Source organism: Dendrobates tinctorius, unplaced genomic scaffold, assembly GCF_039654945.1.
Source record: "Dendrobates tinctorius isolate UK_male_01 unplaced genomic scaffold, ASM3965494v1 ptg000004l, whole genome shotgun sequence".
Classification (NCBI taxonomy): Eukaryota; Metazoa; Chordata; class Amphibia; order Anura; family Dendrobatidae; genus Dendrobates; species Dendrobates tinctorius.
In genome coordinates, this window is record NW_027361672.1 from 41,033,777 (window position 1) to 41,054,212 (window position 20,436).

At 43.5% G+C, this 20,436-nt stretch overlaps 1 protein-coding gene across 1 annotated transcript in view; it reads right to left on the minus strand.

Moving 5' to 3' along the window:
* LY86 (lymphocyte antigen 86) overlaps positions 1 to 20,436 on the minus strand; it is a 92,845-nt gene that overhangs the window by 39,115 nt on the left and 33,294 nt on the right. The window contains exons 2-3 of the mRNA XM_073567319.1: positions 16,307 to 16,393; positions 13,927 to 14,055 (exon numbers count right to left, since the gene is read on the minus strand). Of these exons, the coding sequence (XP_073423420.1) occupies positions 13,927 to 14,055; positions 16,307 to 16,393 (216 nt within the window). The remainder of the gene's footprint in view (positions 1 to 13,926; positions 14,056 to 16,306; positions 16,394 to 20,436) is intronic.

Below are 20,436 nucleotides of genomic sequence, written 5' to 3' on the forward strand. Positions count from 1 at the left end.
TGACAGGTGTGCAGTGGTCGAAGCTGAAAGACCTCTGTAAAGTCCTTCAGTGTTTTGAGGAATGCACATGGCTGGTAAGCGCAGACGACGCCATCCTAAGCATGAGCATCCCACTTATGCGTCTGCTCATGCAAACTTTGACGCACCTTAAGGAGCAGGCTTCTGCAGCCAATGTTGATGAGGAGGAAGAGGAGGAGGGAATCCTTGATGACATTCAACCATTGTCTGCTCAGGGACCTCTCCTGGACGAGGTGGAGGAAGAAGAGGATGATGGGGATGATTACTTAGGGGAGGAGGATGCATCTCGTGGGGCAAGTGAAAATGTTGGCGTGCCAAGGTCTGGTACAGGGTTTGTGCGTGACTGGAGGGATGTGGATTTTCCAGAAAGTGCTCCTCCACCCAGCACTCGCAGTGCATCATTGACACCGGGAACATTGGCCCACATGTCAGATAATGCCTTGCAGATCCTAAAAAGGGACCCCCGCATTGCCAAAATGATGAACGATGACGACTACTGGTTGGCCAGCATCCTGGATCCACGCTATAAAGGCAAATTACAAAACATCATGCCACAGGACAACCTTGACCTAATATTGGCTAATAAACAAGCAACTCTGGTAAATCGGTTGCTTGAGGCATTCCCAGCACACAGCAGCGGTGATGGTTCTCACACGAGCCGTACGGGCCGGGGGCAGCTTGGCAGAGGTGTTCATGGTGCACACAGCAGAAGTGGCATTGGAGACAGGGGTTTCATGACAATGTTGTGGACTGATTTTTCAAGTACCGCTCACACAACTGGTAATACTGCATCGATGGAAAGTGACAGGAGACAGCAGTTGTCAACTATGGTTACAAACTACTTTTCCTCCCATATCGATGTTCTACCACACTTGTCATTCCCCTTTGACTATTGGGCCGCTAAACTGGACACCTGGCCTGAATTGGCACAATATGCCTTACAGGAGCTCGCTTGCCCAGCTGCAAGTGTGCTATCGGAAAGAGTCTTCAGTGCAGCTGGATCAATCCTGACAGAAAAAAGGACCCGTCTGTCAACCCAAAATGTGGATGATCTAACCTTCATTAAAATGAACCACGCATGGGTTTCCAAGGATTTTGTCCCACCTTCCCCTGATGACACATAGGGTGACAGAAAAATGGCTTGCTTTGGTCCACCTCTTCCTGGGACTTGACCTATTTCACCTTTTGCATCAGCTGCATGTCCAACATCAACATATGCCACTTTCTAAAACTCCCTAACTGTGCTGCCTCCCCCCCATGGCCGGGGTCACCACCTAGCGCACGACACCGTGCGAGTGCCGTTGCCCTGGACAGGTGGGTAGGCCGACTCTTGGGCGTGGGCCCTCATAGTGCAATCAAGTGTCTCTGACGGTGGTGGTGCACACCTGCCGTCAGACACACCGCCGTACTATGAGAGGCCCAGTGCCAGTACCGACGCCCACGAGTGGGCCCCCCTTGCTTGGGCAGGGCCCCAGCATTTGCAATCTTTAACTCTCCCTGCTCCTCCGCTGTGTAGTCTGGGCCGTCAAATCCATACTGTGCCTGACACCGTCTGAGCCTGCCTCCTGAGACATATATTTTGAATGTGTACGCTATCCATACATGTTATCCGGGGATACGGTACCCTTTCTAACCTTTGTGCAATCACGTGCAATCCATACTGGGCCTAGCACCGTCTGTGCCTGCCTCCTGATGTATAGACATATATTTTGAATGTGTACGCTATCCATACATGTTATCCGGGGATACGGTACCCTTTCTAACCTTTTTTTTTTTTTAGAGTTGGAAGGGACCTCCTGGGCCATCTGGTCCAACCCCCTGCTCAAAGCAGGATTCGCTAAATCATCCCAGTTAGATGTCTGTCCAGCCTCTGTTTGAAGACTTCCATTGAAGGAGAACTCACCACTTCTCGTGGCAGCCTGTTCCACTCATTGATCACTCTAACTGTCAAAAAGTTTTTTCTAATATCACGTGCAATCACGTGCAATCCATACTATGCCTAACACCGTCTGAGCCTGCCTCCTGATGTATAGACATACATTTTGAATGTGTACGCTATCCATACATGTTATCCGGGGATACGGTACCCTTTCTAACCTTTGTGCAATCATGTGCAATCCATTCTGGGCCTAGCACCGTCTGTGCCTGCCTCCTGATGTATAGACATATATTTTCAATGTGTACGCTATCCATACATGTTATCCGGGGATACGGTACCCTTTCTAACCTTTGTGCAATCACGTGCAATCCATACTGGGCCTAGCACCGTCTGTGCCTGCCTCCTGATGTATAGACATATATTTTGAATGTGTACGCTATCCATACATGTTATCCGGGGATACGGTACCCTTTCTAACCTTTGTGCAATCACGTGCAATCCATACTATGCCTAACACCGTCTGAGCCTGCCTCCTGATGTATAGACATATATTTTGAATGTGTACGCTATCCATACATGTTATCCGGGGATACGGTACCCTTTCTAACCTTTGTGCAATCATGTGCAATCCATACTGGGCCTAGCACCGTCTGTGCCTGCCTCCTGATGTATAGACATATATTTTCAATGTGTACGCTATCCATACATGTTATCCGGGGATACGGTACCCTTTCTAACCTTTGTGCAATCACGTGCAATCCATACTGGGCCTAGCACCGTCTGTGCCTGCCTCCTGATGTATAGACATATATTTTGAATGTGTACGCTATCCATACATGTTATCCGGGGATACGGTACCCTTTCTAACCTTTGTGCAATCACGTGCAATCCATACTATGCCTAACACCGTCTGAGCCTGCCTCCTGATGTATAGACATATATTTTGAATGTGTACGCTATCCATACATGTTATCCGGGGATACGGTACCCTTTCGAACCTTTGTGCAATCACGTGCAATCCATACTGGGCCTAACACCGTCTGAGCCTGCCTCCTGATGTATAGACATATATTTTGAATGTGTACACTATGCTATCCATACATGTTATCCGGGGATACGGTACCCTTTCTCACCTTTGTGCAATCATGTGTAATCCATACTGGGCGTGAGAACGGCTGGCGAGCTGTTAAGCAAGCTACAGCACCTGTGGTTTGCACACGTAAGTTTTTCATTTTTTCAGGAATGATGGTTAGGCCTAATTCCGGAACTGCGGTTGACCTGCACTTACTGGGAAATCATCGTTCGCGGGTAATAATTGTAATCACAGATGCCCATCACTAACGTTGTTCAGCGGGTTATCTGCACCTGTAAGCGACAAACGCTGGCCTTTTCAGTGTAGCGCACATGCAGCCACGGACATGTAAGGGCATGACACACCAGTTATTGGCCAATCTCATGTGCCAGAGCCTCACGTGTCCCTCTAGTAAGCCGGACTCGGACCGCGGGGCATGACGGAGTCTTGTTCGTTAACGGAATTAAGCTTGCAATGTGTGCATCTTTTCTGTAGCTGGCATGGTTGAGGTTTCCCAGGTGGAGTCGAATTTAACCGTAGGCTCCACTCCTGGTGGTGCCCTTGTGGACATTCCTTTAAGGTTCAGCTTTGCAACCATACTGCCCACGTAAAACAAACACTTTGCCTTCATGAACGCTGTTTGGAGGGTCATGACTCGTGGGAATAATGCCGCCCAATCAGTTAACCTGCTAGAGAGATCCTTCGTTGCTCCCAAGCATGACATCACACTCCCTAGGAGGAAGGTAATGCCACTGTGGCGACCGTACTCCTGGGGGCGACACAAGTGCACTGATGCCCAGCCACTGCTCGATGAATCTGCTGGTACATTGACCCAGACCACTACATTCCCCTCGCACGCTACCCGGCCTGAATCTGACCCTGATGAAACTCAGGTTACCCTTCCCATATACAGTTCCATCTTACACGGTGACAAAGAGGAAGCTGCAGATGAAAGTGCAGGTTCGGCCCACCCGCCATCAGACACACCACCGTACTATCAGGGGCCCTGTGCCAGTGCCATCGCCAACGAGTGGGCCCCCCCTGCTTGCTCAGGATCACAGCACTTGCAAGGTTGAAATACTGTGCAGTGAGATGGAAGATGGGGACGACGAGGAGTCCAGACTAGTACAGGGATTCCCTAGCGAGGAGACTTATTTGATTGTTTTCAATGTTGGGACAGCAATTTTTGGGGAGCACTATACTCTGGAGAATGATAGATGGGGCCCACCATACACTGGAACATTCCAAAGGTGGACATCAGACACTGGAGCAGCATTTACAGGGCCCATTATACACTAGAGCATTAGAAATGGGGCCCATTATGTTTGGAGCATTATTTGGGCCCATAAGACAGTGGAGCTTCATCCATGGGGACCAACATATACTGTAGCATTATGTGGAGCTCATCATATACTGTTTCAAACATTATATGGGACCAATGATTCTGTATGGAGAAATAGATGGGCCTCGTCATGAGATGTAAAAAGTGAAGTATTTTTCATTGTACTATACCGCTATTTCTCTGCCGTATCGGAGCATCATGAGTTGTGGTATGTGTTAAAGGGGCGCTCTTTCGCCCAGGGCACATGAAAATCTGGAGCCAGCCCTACCCCCCCACAACTTTAGCCAAATAACCCCCATTTTTCAGTGCGTAACTAGTATTATGAAGTAAATTAAGGTTGACAAGCTTAAGTAATAAGAATTGATGCTTTTGGCATTCAAATGGGCACTGTTGGTGTGTTTCCTGTCCTCCTCTCACTGCCGACTTTTATTCCCCATTGACTTACATTGGGTTTCGTGTTTCGGGACGACCCCGACTTTTCCCTATAATCGGCCGATCTTGCTCGACCCGACTTTTGGAAAAGTCGGGTTTCACGAAACGAAACTCGACCCTAAAAAACCAAAAGTCGCTCAACGCTACTGCCTGATATTGTATCCAGACCTAGTGCCCAACCACAGAGGTATCATTAAATGGCTTAAAGGGAACCTGTTATCTAGTTTTGCCTCTAATAAATGCAGCCACTGCCTTTCGGGACTTATCGACAGCATTCTATAATGCTGTAGATAAGTCCCTGGTCCGACCTGAAAGAGAAGAACCCCCGGGCGGTCTGGTCCAATGGGCGTCACAGGACCTGGGTCCAGCGCCTCCCATCTTCATGCGATGTCATCATCCTGCTTGCTTTGTGCCGTGCTCCTGCGCAGACATATTGATCTGCCCTGTTGAGGACAGAGCAAAGTACTGCAGTGTGCAGGCAGGATGATGACATCACATGAAGATTGTAGGCACTGGACCCAGAACTGCTACACCCATCGGACCGGACCGCCCCGGGTGAGTATAATAAAACTTATTCTTCTTATCTTGTAGGTCGGCATTATAGAATGCTGTAGATAAGCCCCAAAAGGCAGTGGCCGCATCTTATAGCAGCAAAATGAGGTGACAGGTTCCCTTTAATTAGATTAGTGCAATTTTGCCATTCAAAACACTGACCTAGTGGGCCAGAAAAATATTGTACTGTCCCAGGCCATAATTGCTGTGCTGTTGTCTACATATTATGCCATAACAGCAATTGTAAGAAGCGGCACACAGTCTCCACCAAATGAAAATTAAAAGCAGGGACAGCTTTGTTGTAAATATAATGGTGTCTAGGTATCCTCCATCGAGGCTGGATGCACGCCATAATTTCACAAATGCCAGTAGAGTAGATATGGCACAGCAGTGACTGTAGTGAACTAGCACAAGTGGGAGTTTAGTGTTTACACAAATGACTGGATGTGTACTGATTAGTCATAGGAGAGCATGCTCAGCACTACTCAATGCTTGTTTGAGCATCTGGCCAGACAGATTTTCATAAAAATTATTGTCACTCAGGATGGTCTGACACATATTGATGTAATCCTTATGATCAAGAACAACAATATTACCCCCTTTGTCAGAGGGTTTTATTAATATAGTTGGATCTTTTTCTAACTCCTTTAGAGTTTCCATTTCTGATTTAGAGAGATTGTATTTGCCCTTTTTGGTACTATTTTCTAGTTTCTCTAAAACCTCCGCTCTTCTCTAAAACCTCCAACCTCCATTGATAGATAGGATACAGTATGTAGATTAAGATGAGGGACAACATTGGGTTCTCTATACATCTATCCTTCCTACTATTTGTTTTCCTTCTTTTGAAATGAATGCCCCTACATCTCATATTAATCCATAAGTTTCTCCTTACCAATTCTCCTTTTTGTCCTTAATCATCCGGCATTTTGAATGTTATTTAAAATATCCTTCCCCAGTTTTTGGAGTGGAGTTCCCCTCTTTAATTTGATATCAATATCATAACCTTTATTTAAAATCTTTTATTTGGTATTGAATTCTCCTTCTCGAATCAGCACATGCCATGACCTTTTTGATCCTCCCTCCTATTTTTAGTTATTGTTAGGATCTTTTTGATGGACAATTCCCCCTTAAAAAAGTAATTTTCCCCATCTGATAGTGGTGATTTAAGGGGTTAACAAACTGAATTGTTATGTATACCTTAGACACAGCGTGATACTGTTTGCTTGTGTCCTAAGTAGAGTTGAGCGATACCGTCCGATACTTCAAAGTATCGTATCGGATGGTATCGGCCGATCTTTAAAAAAAGTATCGGTATCGCCGATTCCGATACCGGAAGTCCCATTCAAGTCTATGGGACTTCCGGTATCGGAATAAGAAAAACCCTTTCCTGCCCTTGTACAGCCTCTCTGGGGTCTGTACGGGCCTTTCGGGGGGCTGTGCCGGCCTGCCAGGGGGTCTGTGCAGGCTCCGGTGGTCTGTGCCGGCCTGCCGGTGGTCTGTGCAGGCTCCGGGGGGCTGTGCCGGCCTGCCGGGGGGCTGTGCAGGCTCCGGGGGGCTGTGCCGGCCTGCCGGTGGTCTGTGCAGGCTCCGGGGGTCTGTGCAGGCATCGTCCGATGGGACTACAAGTCCCATCGGGCGATGCCTGCTACCATGACAGTGATTGACACATTAGCCAATGATGGGACAGTAGTAGTCCCATCATCCGGCTAATGTGTTAAATGTAAAAAAAAAAAAAAATAAAAAAAAAAAATAAAAAAAAAAAATTACATGCTACATACATACAACATGCATACTACATACATGCTACATTCATACTACATACTACATACATGCTACATTCATACTACATAAATACTACATGCAACATACATACTACATATATACTACATGCATGCTACATACATACTACATGCTACATACATACTACATATATACTACATGCATGCTACATACATACTACATGCATGCTACATACATACTACATGCTACATACATACCACATACATACTACATATATACTACATGCATGCTACATACATACTGCATGCTACATGCATGCTACATACATACTACATACATACTACATGCTACATACATACCACATATATACTACATACATACAATACATTCATACAATACATACATAGACATACAGTACATATAACATAGAGTAACATACTTACCAATACTTGTCACATTATTCCCCGAAGCCATTGTCTTTTCCGGAATAAATATTAACATAACAAACCACAAAAATACTCACCCACGATCCGAAGCAGTCCACGAGTGTGTCCCACGACGATCTTGGGTAGAGAACTGCAGCATCAGCTGTTGCTGCCGTTCTCTACGGGCTGCAGGAATCCAATGACAGAAGGTAGGTATCCTTCCGCACTGTATTCCTCCGCCACTTAAAAAAAAAAAAAGTCCCTAGTCTCACTTTATGCCATTGCTGTGTGGGAAATTCCCACACAGCAATGGCATAAAGTGAGACTAGGGACTTTTTTTTTTTAAGTGGCGGAGGAATACAGTGCGGAAGGATACCTACCTTCCGTCATTGGATTCCTGCAGCCCGTAGAGAACGGCAGCATTATCTGATGCTGCAGTTCTCTACCCAAGATCGTCGTGGGACACACTCGTGGACTGCTTCGGATCGTGGGTGAGTATTTTTGTGGTTTGTTATGTTAATATTTATTCCGGAAAAGACAATGGCTTCGGGGAACAATGTGACAAGTATTGGTAAGTATGTTACTCTATGTTATATGTACTGTATGTCTATGTATGTATTGTATGAATGTATTGTATGTATGTAGTATATATGTGGTATGTATGTAGCATGTAGTATGTATGTAGTATGTATGTAGCATGCATGTAGCATGTAGTATGTATGTAGCATGCATGTAGTATATATGTAGTATGTATGTAGCATGCATGTAGTATATATGTAGCATGTATGTAGTATGTATGTGGTATGTATGTAGCATGTAGTATGTATGTAGCATGCATGTAGTATATATGTAGTATGTATGTAGTATGTATGTAGTATGTATGTGGTATGTATGTAGCATGTAGTATGTATGTAGCATGCATGTAGTATATATGTAGTATGTATGTAGCATGTAGTATGTATGTAGTATGTATGTAGTATGTATGTGGTATGTATGTAGCATGTAGTATGTATGTAGCATGCATGTAGTATATATGTAGTATGTATGTGGTATGTATGTAGCATGTAGTATGTATGTAGCATGCATGTAGCATGCATGTAGTATGTATGTAGCATGCATGTAGTATGTATGTAGCATGCATGTAGTATGTATGTAGTATGTATGTAGTATGTATGTAGCATGCAGTATGTATGTAGCATGTATGTAGTATGTATGTAGTATATATGTAGTATGTATGTAGCATGTAGTATGTATGTAGCATGCATGTAGTATATATGTAGTATGTATGTAGCATGCATGTAGTATGTATGTAGTATGTATGTAGTATGTATGTAGCATGCAGTATGTATGTAGCATGTATGTAGTATATATGTAGTATGTATGTAGCATGCATGTAGTATGTATGTAGCATGTAGTATGTATGTAGCATGCATGTAGTATGTATGTAGCATGTATGTAGTATGTATGTAGTATATATGTAGTATGTATGTAGCATGTAGTATGTATGTAGCATGCATGTAGTATGTATGTAGTATTTTTTTTTTTTTTTTTTAACATTTAACACATTAGCCGGATGATGGGACTACTACTGTCCCATCATTGGCTAATGTGTCAATCACTGTCATGGTAGCAGGCATCGCCCGATGGGACTTGTAGTCCCATCGGACGATGCTTGCACAGACCCCCGGACATCAGCACAGCCCCCCGGCAGGCCGGCACAGCCCCCCGGCAGGCCAGTACAGACCCCCACAGGGTGCACAGACCACCGGCAGGCCGGCACAGCCCCCCGGCAGGCCGGTACAGACCCCGGGCAGTCCACACAGCCCCCCGGCAGGCCGGCACAGCCCCCCGGCAGGCCGGCAGAGACCCCCGGAAGGCCCGAAATGACGGCGCATCATGATGCGCACACACCGCGCATCATGATGACGTCAGGCCGTCAATCAACTGAACTTCCGATTCCGATGCCGAATTCCGATATTGAAAAAATATCGGAAGTCGGTATCGGAATTCCGATACAGCAAGTATCGGCCGATACCCGATACTTGCGGTATCGGAATGCTCAACACTAGTCCTAAGTGAATATATTGGATAGATACAGCTCATATTGATCGGCATTAGACGTCAATCATGATGGTGGTAACGCCTCCTGGCGTTTGCGGTCCATAGGCCACGTTTCCAGATATGACGATTGTGGTCCATAGCCGCGTTTCCAGATATGACGTTTGGCGTCCATGGCTATGTTTCTGGATATGACGTTTGCAGTCCATGGCCGAGTTCCAGGAACTGACACTGCAGAAGTTGTATCATCACATGCACTGTTTGATACTGGAAGTGACACATGCGGTTCAACCATGAGTTCCACTGCGGGACGCAATGGAAGTGACATCCTCACGCCACCAATACATGGACTTTTTGGTGGTCTATTTAAGTCGGGCATACTGTGCGATCTGGTATGCCCTTTATTCCCATATTTTGATGGGTTTTGATTAATATTCCCCACTATAATGCACTTTAACTTCTCCTGATGAGTAGATTAAAACGTAACGTGTCGGGAAGTGCCTAGCATGGGGTTATAATATAAAGGCATTCCACATTAATTCCTTCCGTGGGGTATTGGTTGGGTGAAAGTGAATACTTCCCCCCTCTGGCAATAGGAATTGGTGGCTCTCCAAAAAAGGCTGGACAGATGAAACAAATGAGGTGAGATTGTTGCATTACTAATGTTCCTGAATACTAAACGGTATGGCTAAACACATTCTACCTCAGCACAATATTGATTTAAAGAGCATTGCTATTTGAGCATTGATAATTGCGGTGTTCATGCTGAGTGACTTTTGATACTTTGGGTATTTCTTTCATGTACTGTATGTGTTGTATGTTTGTGTTTGGGTATCACTTTTGAAAGTATTTTAATTGTATTTTATAAAATAGTGTTTTAGTAATTAGTCCTACCCTGTTTTTTCTAAAAGAAAAAGTGTGTTTTTTTATTTCAAATAAAGGACTTTATTCTGGCTGTGGGTTAATTTATAGGATAAGTAATGGATAGGTGTCTTATAGACGCCTCTCCATTACTAATCCGTTGGCTTGATGTTACCGGACAATACAAAGGTGACATCAACCCCACAAATATGAACCCCACTTGCCACCACCACATGGCAAGTGGGAAGAATTGGACAAAGTGCCATAATTGGCCCATCTAACAGATACCCTTTTTCTGGGCACCTGCGGGCTGCTACTTTTAGACTGGGGTGAGGGACAATATCCTTGGCCCCTTACCAGCCTGAGAATACCAGCCCCTGATATCTGCTTTAGCTTGGCTGGTTGTCAAAAATGGTGGGGATCCCATGCCGCTTTTAAAAATTATTTATTTAAATAATTTTAAAAAACGGCATGGGGACCCCTTTATTATTGATAACCAGCCTTGCTAATGCTGATGATTGCAGTCCGCAGCTTTAAATTTTGCCTGGCTGGTTATCAAAAATAAAGGAGAGCCCATGCTGTTTTTTCCTTTTTATTTATTTATTTAGAGCACAAGAGCCGGGTGGTGGATACTCCCATTAGCTGCCATCTGCTCTTGCTGTTATTAGCGTCAGCAGGTGTAAGCTTATGGGAGTTGTAGTCCCATCAGCTGACAGCAGTGATCGGAGGTAAAATTTGTACCTCAAGTCACAGCTGCAAGCTCACGCTGTCTATTGACACTGTGGGAACCACGGCTGTCTGATCAGCAGTAATGATTTTACCGCTGATCAGAGGTAGAGTTTGACGCACCGCCATACACATGAAACATCTGATGCTCGAGGTGCTGAACCTGAACAGTAACACGGACTTCATGGTGAAGTATGTGTTTGATGTCCGTGCCTGAACAGTAGGTGTTCGGTATGGACCCCTACCTCTACTGTTCCCAGCACACTTTAGAGCCTCCTGTCTTCAGGAATGCTGAACAGTTCCTCAGGGGTTCCTTTTTAGTGCAGCAGGCACAACTGAACCTTCTTTTTGGGCTGCATTTTCACTTTTGGCTGCCCCACAACAAGGTCTCTTTTACTGCAACCTGCGTGACATAAGTGGCTGAGTGCCTCTGGATCTCGATTCCCCGCTGTTATTTTGGGCCTGCTCGGTGGTACTGGAGAGAGCGGGACTGGGAGGAGTCAGAGACTTAGCTGTGGGCTCTATCGGTTGTAGCTGAGTGGCCGACTAAGGACTCACCCTTTTTGGCCATGTTGCCTGGGGTTCTTCCTTTTCTGGTGGGAGAATGGCCACCGTGACCACATGCCACCCTCGTGGTCTGTCCTACTTGATGAAACTGAGACAGTCTCCCTGACACAGCATGTAGGGCCCATGCGGGAAAGACCCAACATCAAGGACCCGACATTCATAAATACTTTGTTGCTAGCGACATCCTTTTGAATGAGCCCCACCCTTTTGCTGAGATGTAGTGTCAGCAAAACAACAACCTATGTGAGACTAGCTTACTATGATGAAACAACATTAATTATGGATATTCACAAAAAACAATGATAGACCTACTCAGAACTAAGTGAATAAACCAAGAAGAAACAAAAATGATAAAATATATATAACATTTTATTGAATCATGATGTTAAAAATATATAAAATAGGGGAACCAGGGAACAAAATTTTATAACCATAGTACAGAGAAAATCATAAGTGGGAATCTGTACCAATCATTCTTCCTCAGCCGGAGTAAGGGTAGGCGCAAATGGTCAGTAAACGCTGCAGGTTGGACGCTGCGTACATGTGCAGCATCCAGATGTTACAGCATAGTGGTGGGATTTCAAGAAATCCCATGACCATTAAGCGTGCACAGACGCTCGCAGCTCACCTGTGGAGATGGACAAGTGGCACGTCTCTCCAGACTCCAGCATGTCTATTTATCTTATGGAGACGCGAGTCTCCACCAGATAAATTTCACCCATACAATGTATTGGACGCAGTCAATCCTCATGGTTCAATGAACACATGCAGATTCACCTGCGCTCAATAGCCGACAACGCTTTGGACGCAGCGAACATGTGTTGCGTCCAAAGAGCTCCCAATACATGATCATGTGCACATACCCTAAAAAGGCCAGGAAACAATCCTCGAAAGACTTCATTATTGTTGATCGCGCTCGTTTACCAGCCTGAATTTAGCGCTTGTAAATACAACAGAAATGTTTCTGTGTGATGGTGCAATATGTGACCATTTTGGGCCCCACTTTAAACTTTTGTCCAGGGCCCCACTTTGTCTAAAACCGGTCCTGTCTCATATAGATGCCTCTCCATTTCTAACCCAAGGGCTTGATGTCACCTGACAATATAAAGGTGACATCATCCCCACAAATATTAACCCACTTTCCACCTCCTCAGGGCAAGGGGGAAGAAAGAGGCTGAGCGCCAGATTTGGCGAATCATATGGATGCGCCATTTCTGGGGCTGCTGAGGATTGATGTTGGTAGCCTGGGGGGACAATATCTCTGACCCCTTCCCAGGCTATTAATATCATTCCACAGCTGCCTGTTTAGCCTTTGTTGGTTTGAATTTATAAGGGGACCCTAAGTTATTTTTTTTCTGGGGTCCCCTATAAATTAATCAGGATAGGCTAAGCAAACATCTGTGAGTTGATATTAATAGCCTGGGATCCTTATGGAGTATTGCCTCTTGTCCCAGGTTATTAAATTCACCCCTTAGCCATGGGATTTCTCTTTGGTTATGAAAATTGCGCAGGGGCCCACAACGATTTTTTTAATTTAATTCTTTAATTAACACAGGAGATACAAAGTTGCTGAGATTAGCAAGAGCAGGAGTCAATGATGAGAGATGATTTCAGCAGCCGACCGGTGCCAGGGAACAATTCGAACTGTAAGGCTTGTTCCCGGGTGCCTGTATGTGTCAAGCTGATGACAAACTGATGTCATCCATCTGTCATCAGTGTGCTTGTGTGTAACACGCATTTGTCCATGCTGGGCAAAAAAAACTGACATGTCTGTGGGTTTTTCACCCGGACACACGGCCTGTGTGAAAAACCTCACATGTGCGCTCTACCATTGAATACAATGGGTGTGCGTATGTCTGTATTTGCAGTCCTTAAAAAATGGACCACATATGGACATATAAAACGGACATGTGAAGAAAGCCTAGTACAGTATATAAGACACGCATCACTTTTACATATAAAACTGCACAACAGTATTCACATGATTTGTTTGTTGTTTTCAGGCGCAGTAACAGGATTAGACAGTCCACATCCTTACAGCCTGATAAAATCTTTTGCAATGTGTAAAATAATGGCATTGGCCATTTTAGGCAATTTGCACAAAGCAAAACACAAATTGTTCAAATTTGTTGAGTTAAGCAAATTTCTGAAAATTCAACAAGAGTTTTGTTTGCATCGAATTGATTTGCTCTTATGTAGCAACTTCTTTTTGTGATAATAAAGCATATAAAAGTGGATATGTCATATTTGTTACCTCCTTTTCTTCTCCCACAAAAGGAAAACTTTGGGGTTGTTTTCTCACATAAAGATTTTTCTTCATGAAATAGGCAAACTCCATTGATGAATATCCTTGTATTACTGTAGAGTAAATTGATATCTTGTCCTGAAATGAAAGAGGTACAGTATTTTTTATTCTTTCATGCACAGGAAAGCAAAAATCCTTTAACAATGCATGGATGCTAATTACATGTTATTTGCCTGTGTTTTTTTTACAGAAACACATGGAGATTACAAGGTAGAAGGGAGGTTCGGGGTTCTTTCACACCTCAGTTTTTTTATGTATGTGCATCCGTTATTTTTCAGTTAGATCACGGATTCATTACAATGAATTTGCCTTCACATGTCCCGATTGTTCGCAACAAATATTAGATGTGCTACTTTGATCTTTGTTGTGGATCTAACTCGCCAACGCAAATCAATGGCGCTGTGAAAAAAAAGAAACTGGCAACACACTGATATCATCCATGTACAGTTCTGATTTCACTGTTAAACATGCAGGAGAAGGTAAAAAAGATTCGTATGAGAAAAACGGATGTAACAAGCATTAGAAGAGCTGACACATGGACTAAAACTGGATCAAGTACACTGAAAAAAACATGGACCATTTTTCACCGATGAGAAAATACTGGTCTTACAATGACAGTCGTCACTATTAGACCTCCTTCACATAACCTGGTGATTCCTGAAAAGGCAAAAAAAAGCCAATACTGGTGAGATTCGTGTTTCGTGTACCATCGATAAGTACGTATGTGACATCTGGGTGACATCTGTGCGTCCGTTTGATGTCCATGCTCCATATTCGTGTGACATATCCTTGTGCAGTCCGTGTGTCCGTGTGACACGTACCAATGCCTGGCAAAAGTAGTACAGTTCATGCTGATCCCAGGGGCCAGCTGCTGAAGGCAGCTCTCATCATTGTCACTTGGTCTCTCTGAAATCAGTGCAACCAGGCGACAATGATTGGAGTTGTATTCAGCAGCAGCTGTGTAAAATAAAAGAATTAAATAAAAAAATGGCGTGGGCTCCCGCATAACTTTCATAACCAGCAGAGGGAAAGCCCACAGTGCTAGCAGTGATCCCATTGAGGTCACCGCAGTTCATCATTCCTGCCTACAGTGAACTGCCCATAGGAAGGCAGCTTCATTCACCGGCGGTAACCTCTATAACATCACCGCTCATCATTGAAGCTCATTGTGTCCTGGTTTTCTGAATAAACGGTCTCATCATGGCACATTTCAATTTGAAAATCAAATGTCGCAGAGATGGATTACAGCGTAGGACAGTATGGATTATCTTTTCTTGGACAGGTGAGGAGGAATATGGTTGTTTATTATTTTATTTTTTTTACAAAGGGCATTGGCATCAGAGGATTATTTTCACGTCTGATAGGTGAAGGATATGGTTGTGTTTTTTTTTTTACAGGGAACATGGGCTTCAGTGCATTAGGTTTAAATGTGAGTATAACTGTGCTTTTTTATTTTTAAATAAATGTGTAAAATAGGATATTGAGATTTAATTCAAATAAAGTATTTTATTCTTGCTGTGTGTTGATTTCAAAACTTACTATGGAGTTAGTAATAGGGGCGTCTTATAGATGCCTCTCCATCACTAACCCCTGGGTTTAATGTCACCTGACAATACAAAGGTGAAATCACCCCACTTTCCACTACAACAGGACAAGTGGGAAGAAAGAGACTAAGCGCCAGATATGGTGCATCATATGGATTGCCATTTCTGGGGCAGTTGAGGGCTGATATTGGTTGCCTGGGAGGGGTGGTAATATCTCTGGCCCCATCCCAGGCTGTTAATATCAACCCACAACTGCCTGTTTAGCCTTTGCTGGTTTGAATTTATAGGGGGACCCTAAGTTTTTTTTTTCTGGTGCCCCCATAAATTCACCAGGAAAGGCTAAGCAAACATCTGTGAGTTGATATTAATAGCCTGGGATCCTTATGGGGTATTGCCTCCTGTCCCAGGTTATTAAAATCAGACCCTAACTGTTGGATTTCTCTCTGGTTATGATAATTGTGTAGGAGCCCACAGAATTTTTTAAAAACTGACATGTCTGCGGGTTTTTCCACACTAACACACAGCCTGTTTGAAAAGCAAGATGTGCGCACCACCATTGAGTACAATCGGTGCATGTGTCTGTATTTGTGGCCCTTAAAAAATGGACCACATACGTACACAAAAACGGACGTGTGAAGGGATCATTAGGGCTGTGTTAGTTTTCGCTACATACAACAAGTTACTCCACTTATTGGCAGGCATGCAATTTTAGGACTCCATGAATAAATAGATTTTATCTGTTTGCATAACTCTGAAAAACTTCTGCAATGAGTAAATTTACTTACTTAAAATCACTCCAATTTTAGCTATTATACGCTGGGATAGAATTCTTGAACAAGGATTAAAGCTAACTCCTATATCTTGCAAAGGATCTGGAATGAAAAATGTTAAAATTAGATTAATAGAACAATATAATATACTGTAGACTGTAAGCCAGCAAGTGCAAAACCTTCTCCATTCTGTACCAGTCTTTCATTGTTAGTTTGCTCACTGTAATTTACAGTATATTCAGGTGCTTCTCACAAAATTAGAATATCATCAAAATGTTAATTTATTTCAGTTCTTCAATACAAAAAGTGAAACTCATATATTACAGTGGGGAAAAAAGTATTTAGTCAGCCACCAATTGTGCATGTTCTCCCACTTAATGAGATGAGAGAGGCCTGTAATTGACATCTTATGTAGACCACAACTATGAGAGTCAAAATGAGAAAACAAATCCAGAAAATCACCTTGTCTGATTTGGCAAGAATTATCTTTCAAATTATGGTGGAAAATAAGTATTTGGTCACCTAAAAACATGCAAGATTTCTGGCTCTCACAGACCTGTAACTTCTTCTGTCCTCCACTCATTACCTGCAGTAATTGCACCTGTTTGAACTTGTTATCAGTATAAAAGACACCTGTCCACAGCCTCAAACAGTCACACTCCAATCTCCTCTATGGTAAAGACTGAAGACCAAAGAGCTGACTTTCACCAGAAAGAAAATTGTAGCCCTGCACCAGGCTGGGAAGACTGAATCTGCAATAGGCAAGCAGCTTGGTGTAATGAAATCAGCTTTGGAAGCAATAATAACAAAAAGGAAGACATATAACAACACTGATAATTTCCCTCGATCTGGTGCGCCACGCAGATCTCACCCCATGGGGTCAAAATGATCACAAGAACAGTGAGCAGAAATCCCATAACCACACGGGGGGATCTAGTGAATAACCTGCATAGAGCCAGGACCACCGTAACAAAGGCTACCATCTGTAACACACTACACCACCAGGGAATCAGATCCTGCAGTGCCAGACGTGTCCCCCTGCTTAAGCCAGTACATGCTAGAGAGCATTTGGATTTTCCAGAAGAGTATTGGGAGAATGTCCTATGGTCTGATGAAACCAAAGTAAAACTGTCTGGTAGAAACAAAACTCAGAGGAGAGGGAATGCTGAGTTGCATCCAAAGAACACCATACCTATTGTGAAGCATGGGGGTAGCAACATCATGCTTTGGGGCTGTTTCTCTGCAAAAGGGACCAGGACGGCTGATCCGTGTACATGAAAGAATGAATGGGGTCATGTATTGTGAAATTTTGTGTGCAAACCTCCTTCCATCAGCAAGGGCATTGAAGATGAAACATGAATGGGTCTTTCAACATGATCATGATCCCAAGCACACCACCAGGCAATGAAGGATTGGCTTTGTAAGAAGCATATGAAGGTCCTCAAGTGGCCTAGCCAGTCTCCAGATCTCAACCCCATAGAAAACTTTTGGAGGGATTTGAAAATCTGTGTTGCCCAGTGACAGGCCCAAAACATCACTGCTCTAGAGGAGATCTGCATGGAGGAATGGGCCAACATACCACCAACAGTGTGTGCCAACCTTGTGAAGACTTACGGAAAATGTTTGACCTCTGTCATTGCCAGCAAAGGATATATAACAAAATATTGAGATGAATTTTTGTTTATGACCAAATACTTATTTTCAACCATAATTTGCAAAATGAATCTTGCCAAATCAGACAAGGTGATTCTCTGGATTTATTTTCTCATTTTGACTCTCATAGTTGTGGTCTAACTATGATGTCAATTACAGGCCCCTCTCATCTTTTAGAGTGGGAGAACTTGCACAATTGGTGCCTGACTAAATATTTTTTTCCCCACTGTGTAAAAGTGAAACTCATATTATATAGAGTCATTACAAATAGAGTGATCTATTTGAAGTGTTTATTTCTGTTAATGTTGGTGATTATGGCTTACAGCCAACGAAAACCCAAGAGTCATTATCTCAGTAAATTAGAATAATTTACAAAAAAACACCTTCAAAGGCTTCCTAAGCATTTTAAAAGGTTCCTTAGTCTGTTTCAGTAGGCTCCACAATCATGGGGAAGACTGCTGACTTGACAGATGTCCAGAAGGCAGTCATTGACACACTCCACAAGGGGGTAAGCCACAAAAGGTCATTGCTAAAGAAGCTGGCTGTTCACACAGTGCTGTATCCAAGCATATTAATGGAAAGCTGAGTGGAAAGAAAGAGTGTAGTAAAAAAGGTACACAAACAACCAGGATAACCACAGCTTTGAAAGGATTGTTAAAAAAAGGCCATTCAAAAATTTGGAGGAGATTCACAAAGAGCAGACTGCTTCTGGAGTCATTGCTTCAAGAGCCACCACACACAGACATATACAAGACATGGGCTACAAGTGTCTCATTCCTTGTGTCGACCCACTCATGACCAATAGACAATGCTAGAAGTGTCTTACCAGGGTGAAGGAGAAAAAGAACTGGACTGTTGCCCCGTGGTCCAAGGTGTTGTTTTCAGATGAAAGTAACTTTTGCATTTCATTTGGAAATCAAGGTCCCCGAGTCTGGAGGAAAAGTGGAGAGGCACACAATCCAACCTGCTTGAGGTCTAGTGAGAAGTTTCCACAATCAGTGATGGTTTGTGGAGCCATATCTTCTGCTGGTGTAGGTCCACTATGTTTTATCAAAACCAAAGTCAGCGCAGCTGTCTACCAGGAAATTTTAGAGCACTTCATGCTTCCCTCTGCCGATAAGCTTTTTGGAGAAGGAAATTTCATTCTCCAGCAGGACTTGGCATCTGTCAATGCTGCCAAAAGTACCAATACATGGTTGAAAAACAACAGAATCACTGTGCTTGATTGGCCAGCCAACTCGCCTGACCTTAAAGGGAATCTGTCACATCATTTTTCGCATATAAGCTGCGTCCACCACCATTAGGGGCTTATCTACAGTCTCCCATCTTCATGCGATGACGTCCTCTTCCTTGCTTCTGTCGCAGCTCCTGCACAGGTGTAATTCTCTGCCCTGTTGAGGGCAGAGCAAAGTATTGCAGTGCGCAGGCGCTGGGAAAGGTCAGAGAGGCCCGGCGCCTGCACACTGCAGTATTTTACTCTGCCCTCAACAGGGCAAATCAGTATGCCTGTGCAGGAGCAGCGACAGAAGCAGGGAAGAGGATGTCATCATATGAAGATGGGAGGCGCCGGACCCAGACCTGCGACACCCATCGGACCGGACCGCCCCCCCCAGGTGAGTATAATCTAACTTGTTTTTCTTATCTTTCAGGTTACATTGGGGGCTTGTCTACAGCATTATAGAATGCTGTAGATAAGCCCCTAATTGTGCTGGTCGCAGCTTATATGCAAAAAATGAGGTGACAGGTTCCCTTTAATGCCATAGAGAATCTATAGGGAATTGTCAAGAGGAAGATGAGAGACACCAGACCCAACAATGCAGATGAGTTGAAGGTTGCTATCAAAGTAACCTGGGCTTCCATAACACCTCAGCAGTGCTACTGGTTGATCGCCTCCATGCAATGCCGCATTGATGGAGTAATTGGTGCAAAAGGAGCCCCAACCAAGCATTGAATGCATTTACTAAACATACATTTCAGTAGGCCAACATTTTGGATTAAAAAAATCGTTTTTCAAACTGGTGTTATAAAGTATTTTAATTTACTGAGATAATGACTATTGGGTTTTTATTGGCTGTAAGCCATAATTATCAACATTAACAGAAATTAACATTAATTGAAATAGATCAATCTGTTTGTAATGACTCTATATGATATGAGTTTCACTTTTTGTATTGAAGAACTGAATAAATTAACTTTTTGATGATATTCTAACTTTGTGAGAAGCACCAGTATGTATTTTGCATGCAGTCCCTTCTCATGTAATATCTAATAATACATGTATATAGAAGGGACACCAAATAATCGTTTTGTCTAATTTTATAAGCAGTATTGTGTTTGCATATACATTACAGAGCCAGCTATCTACAGCCCAGACAGTAGAGATATGGAATTCACAGCCAATTAACTCGCTTCAACTCACTGATGCCAGGGAGAGTGCAGTGGGAAAAATTTTAATGATGCTCGTGCTGACATCAGTGAATTGAATTGAGTTA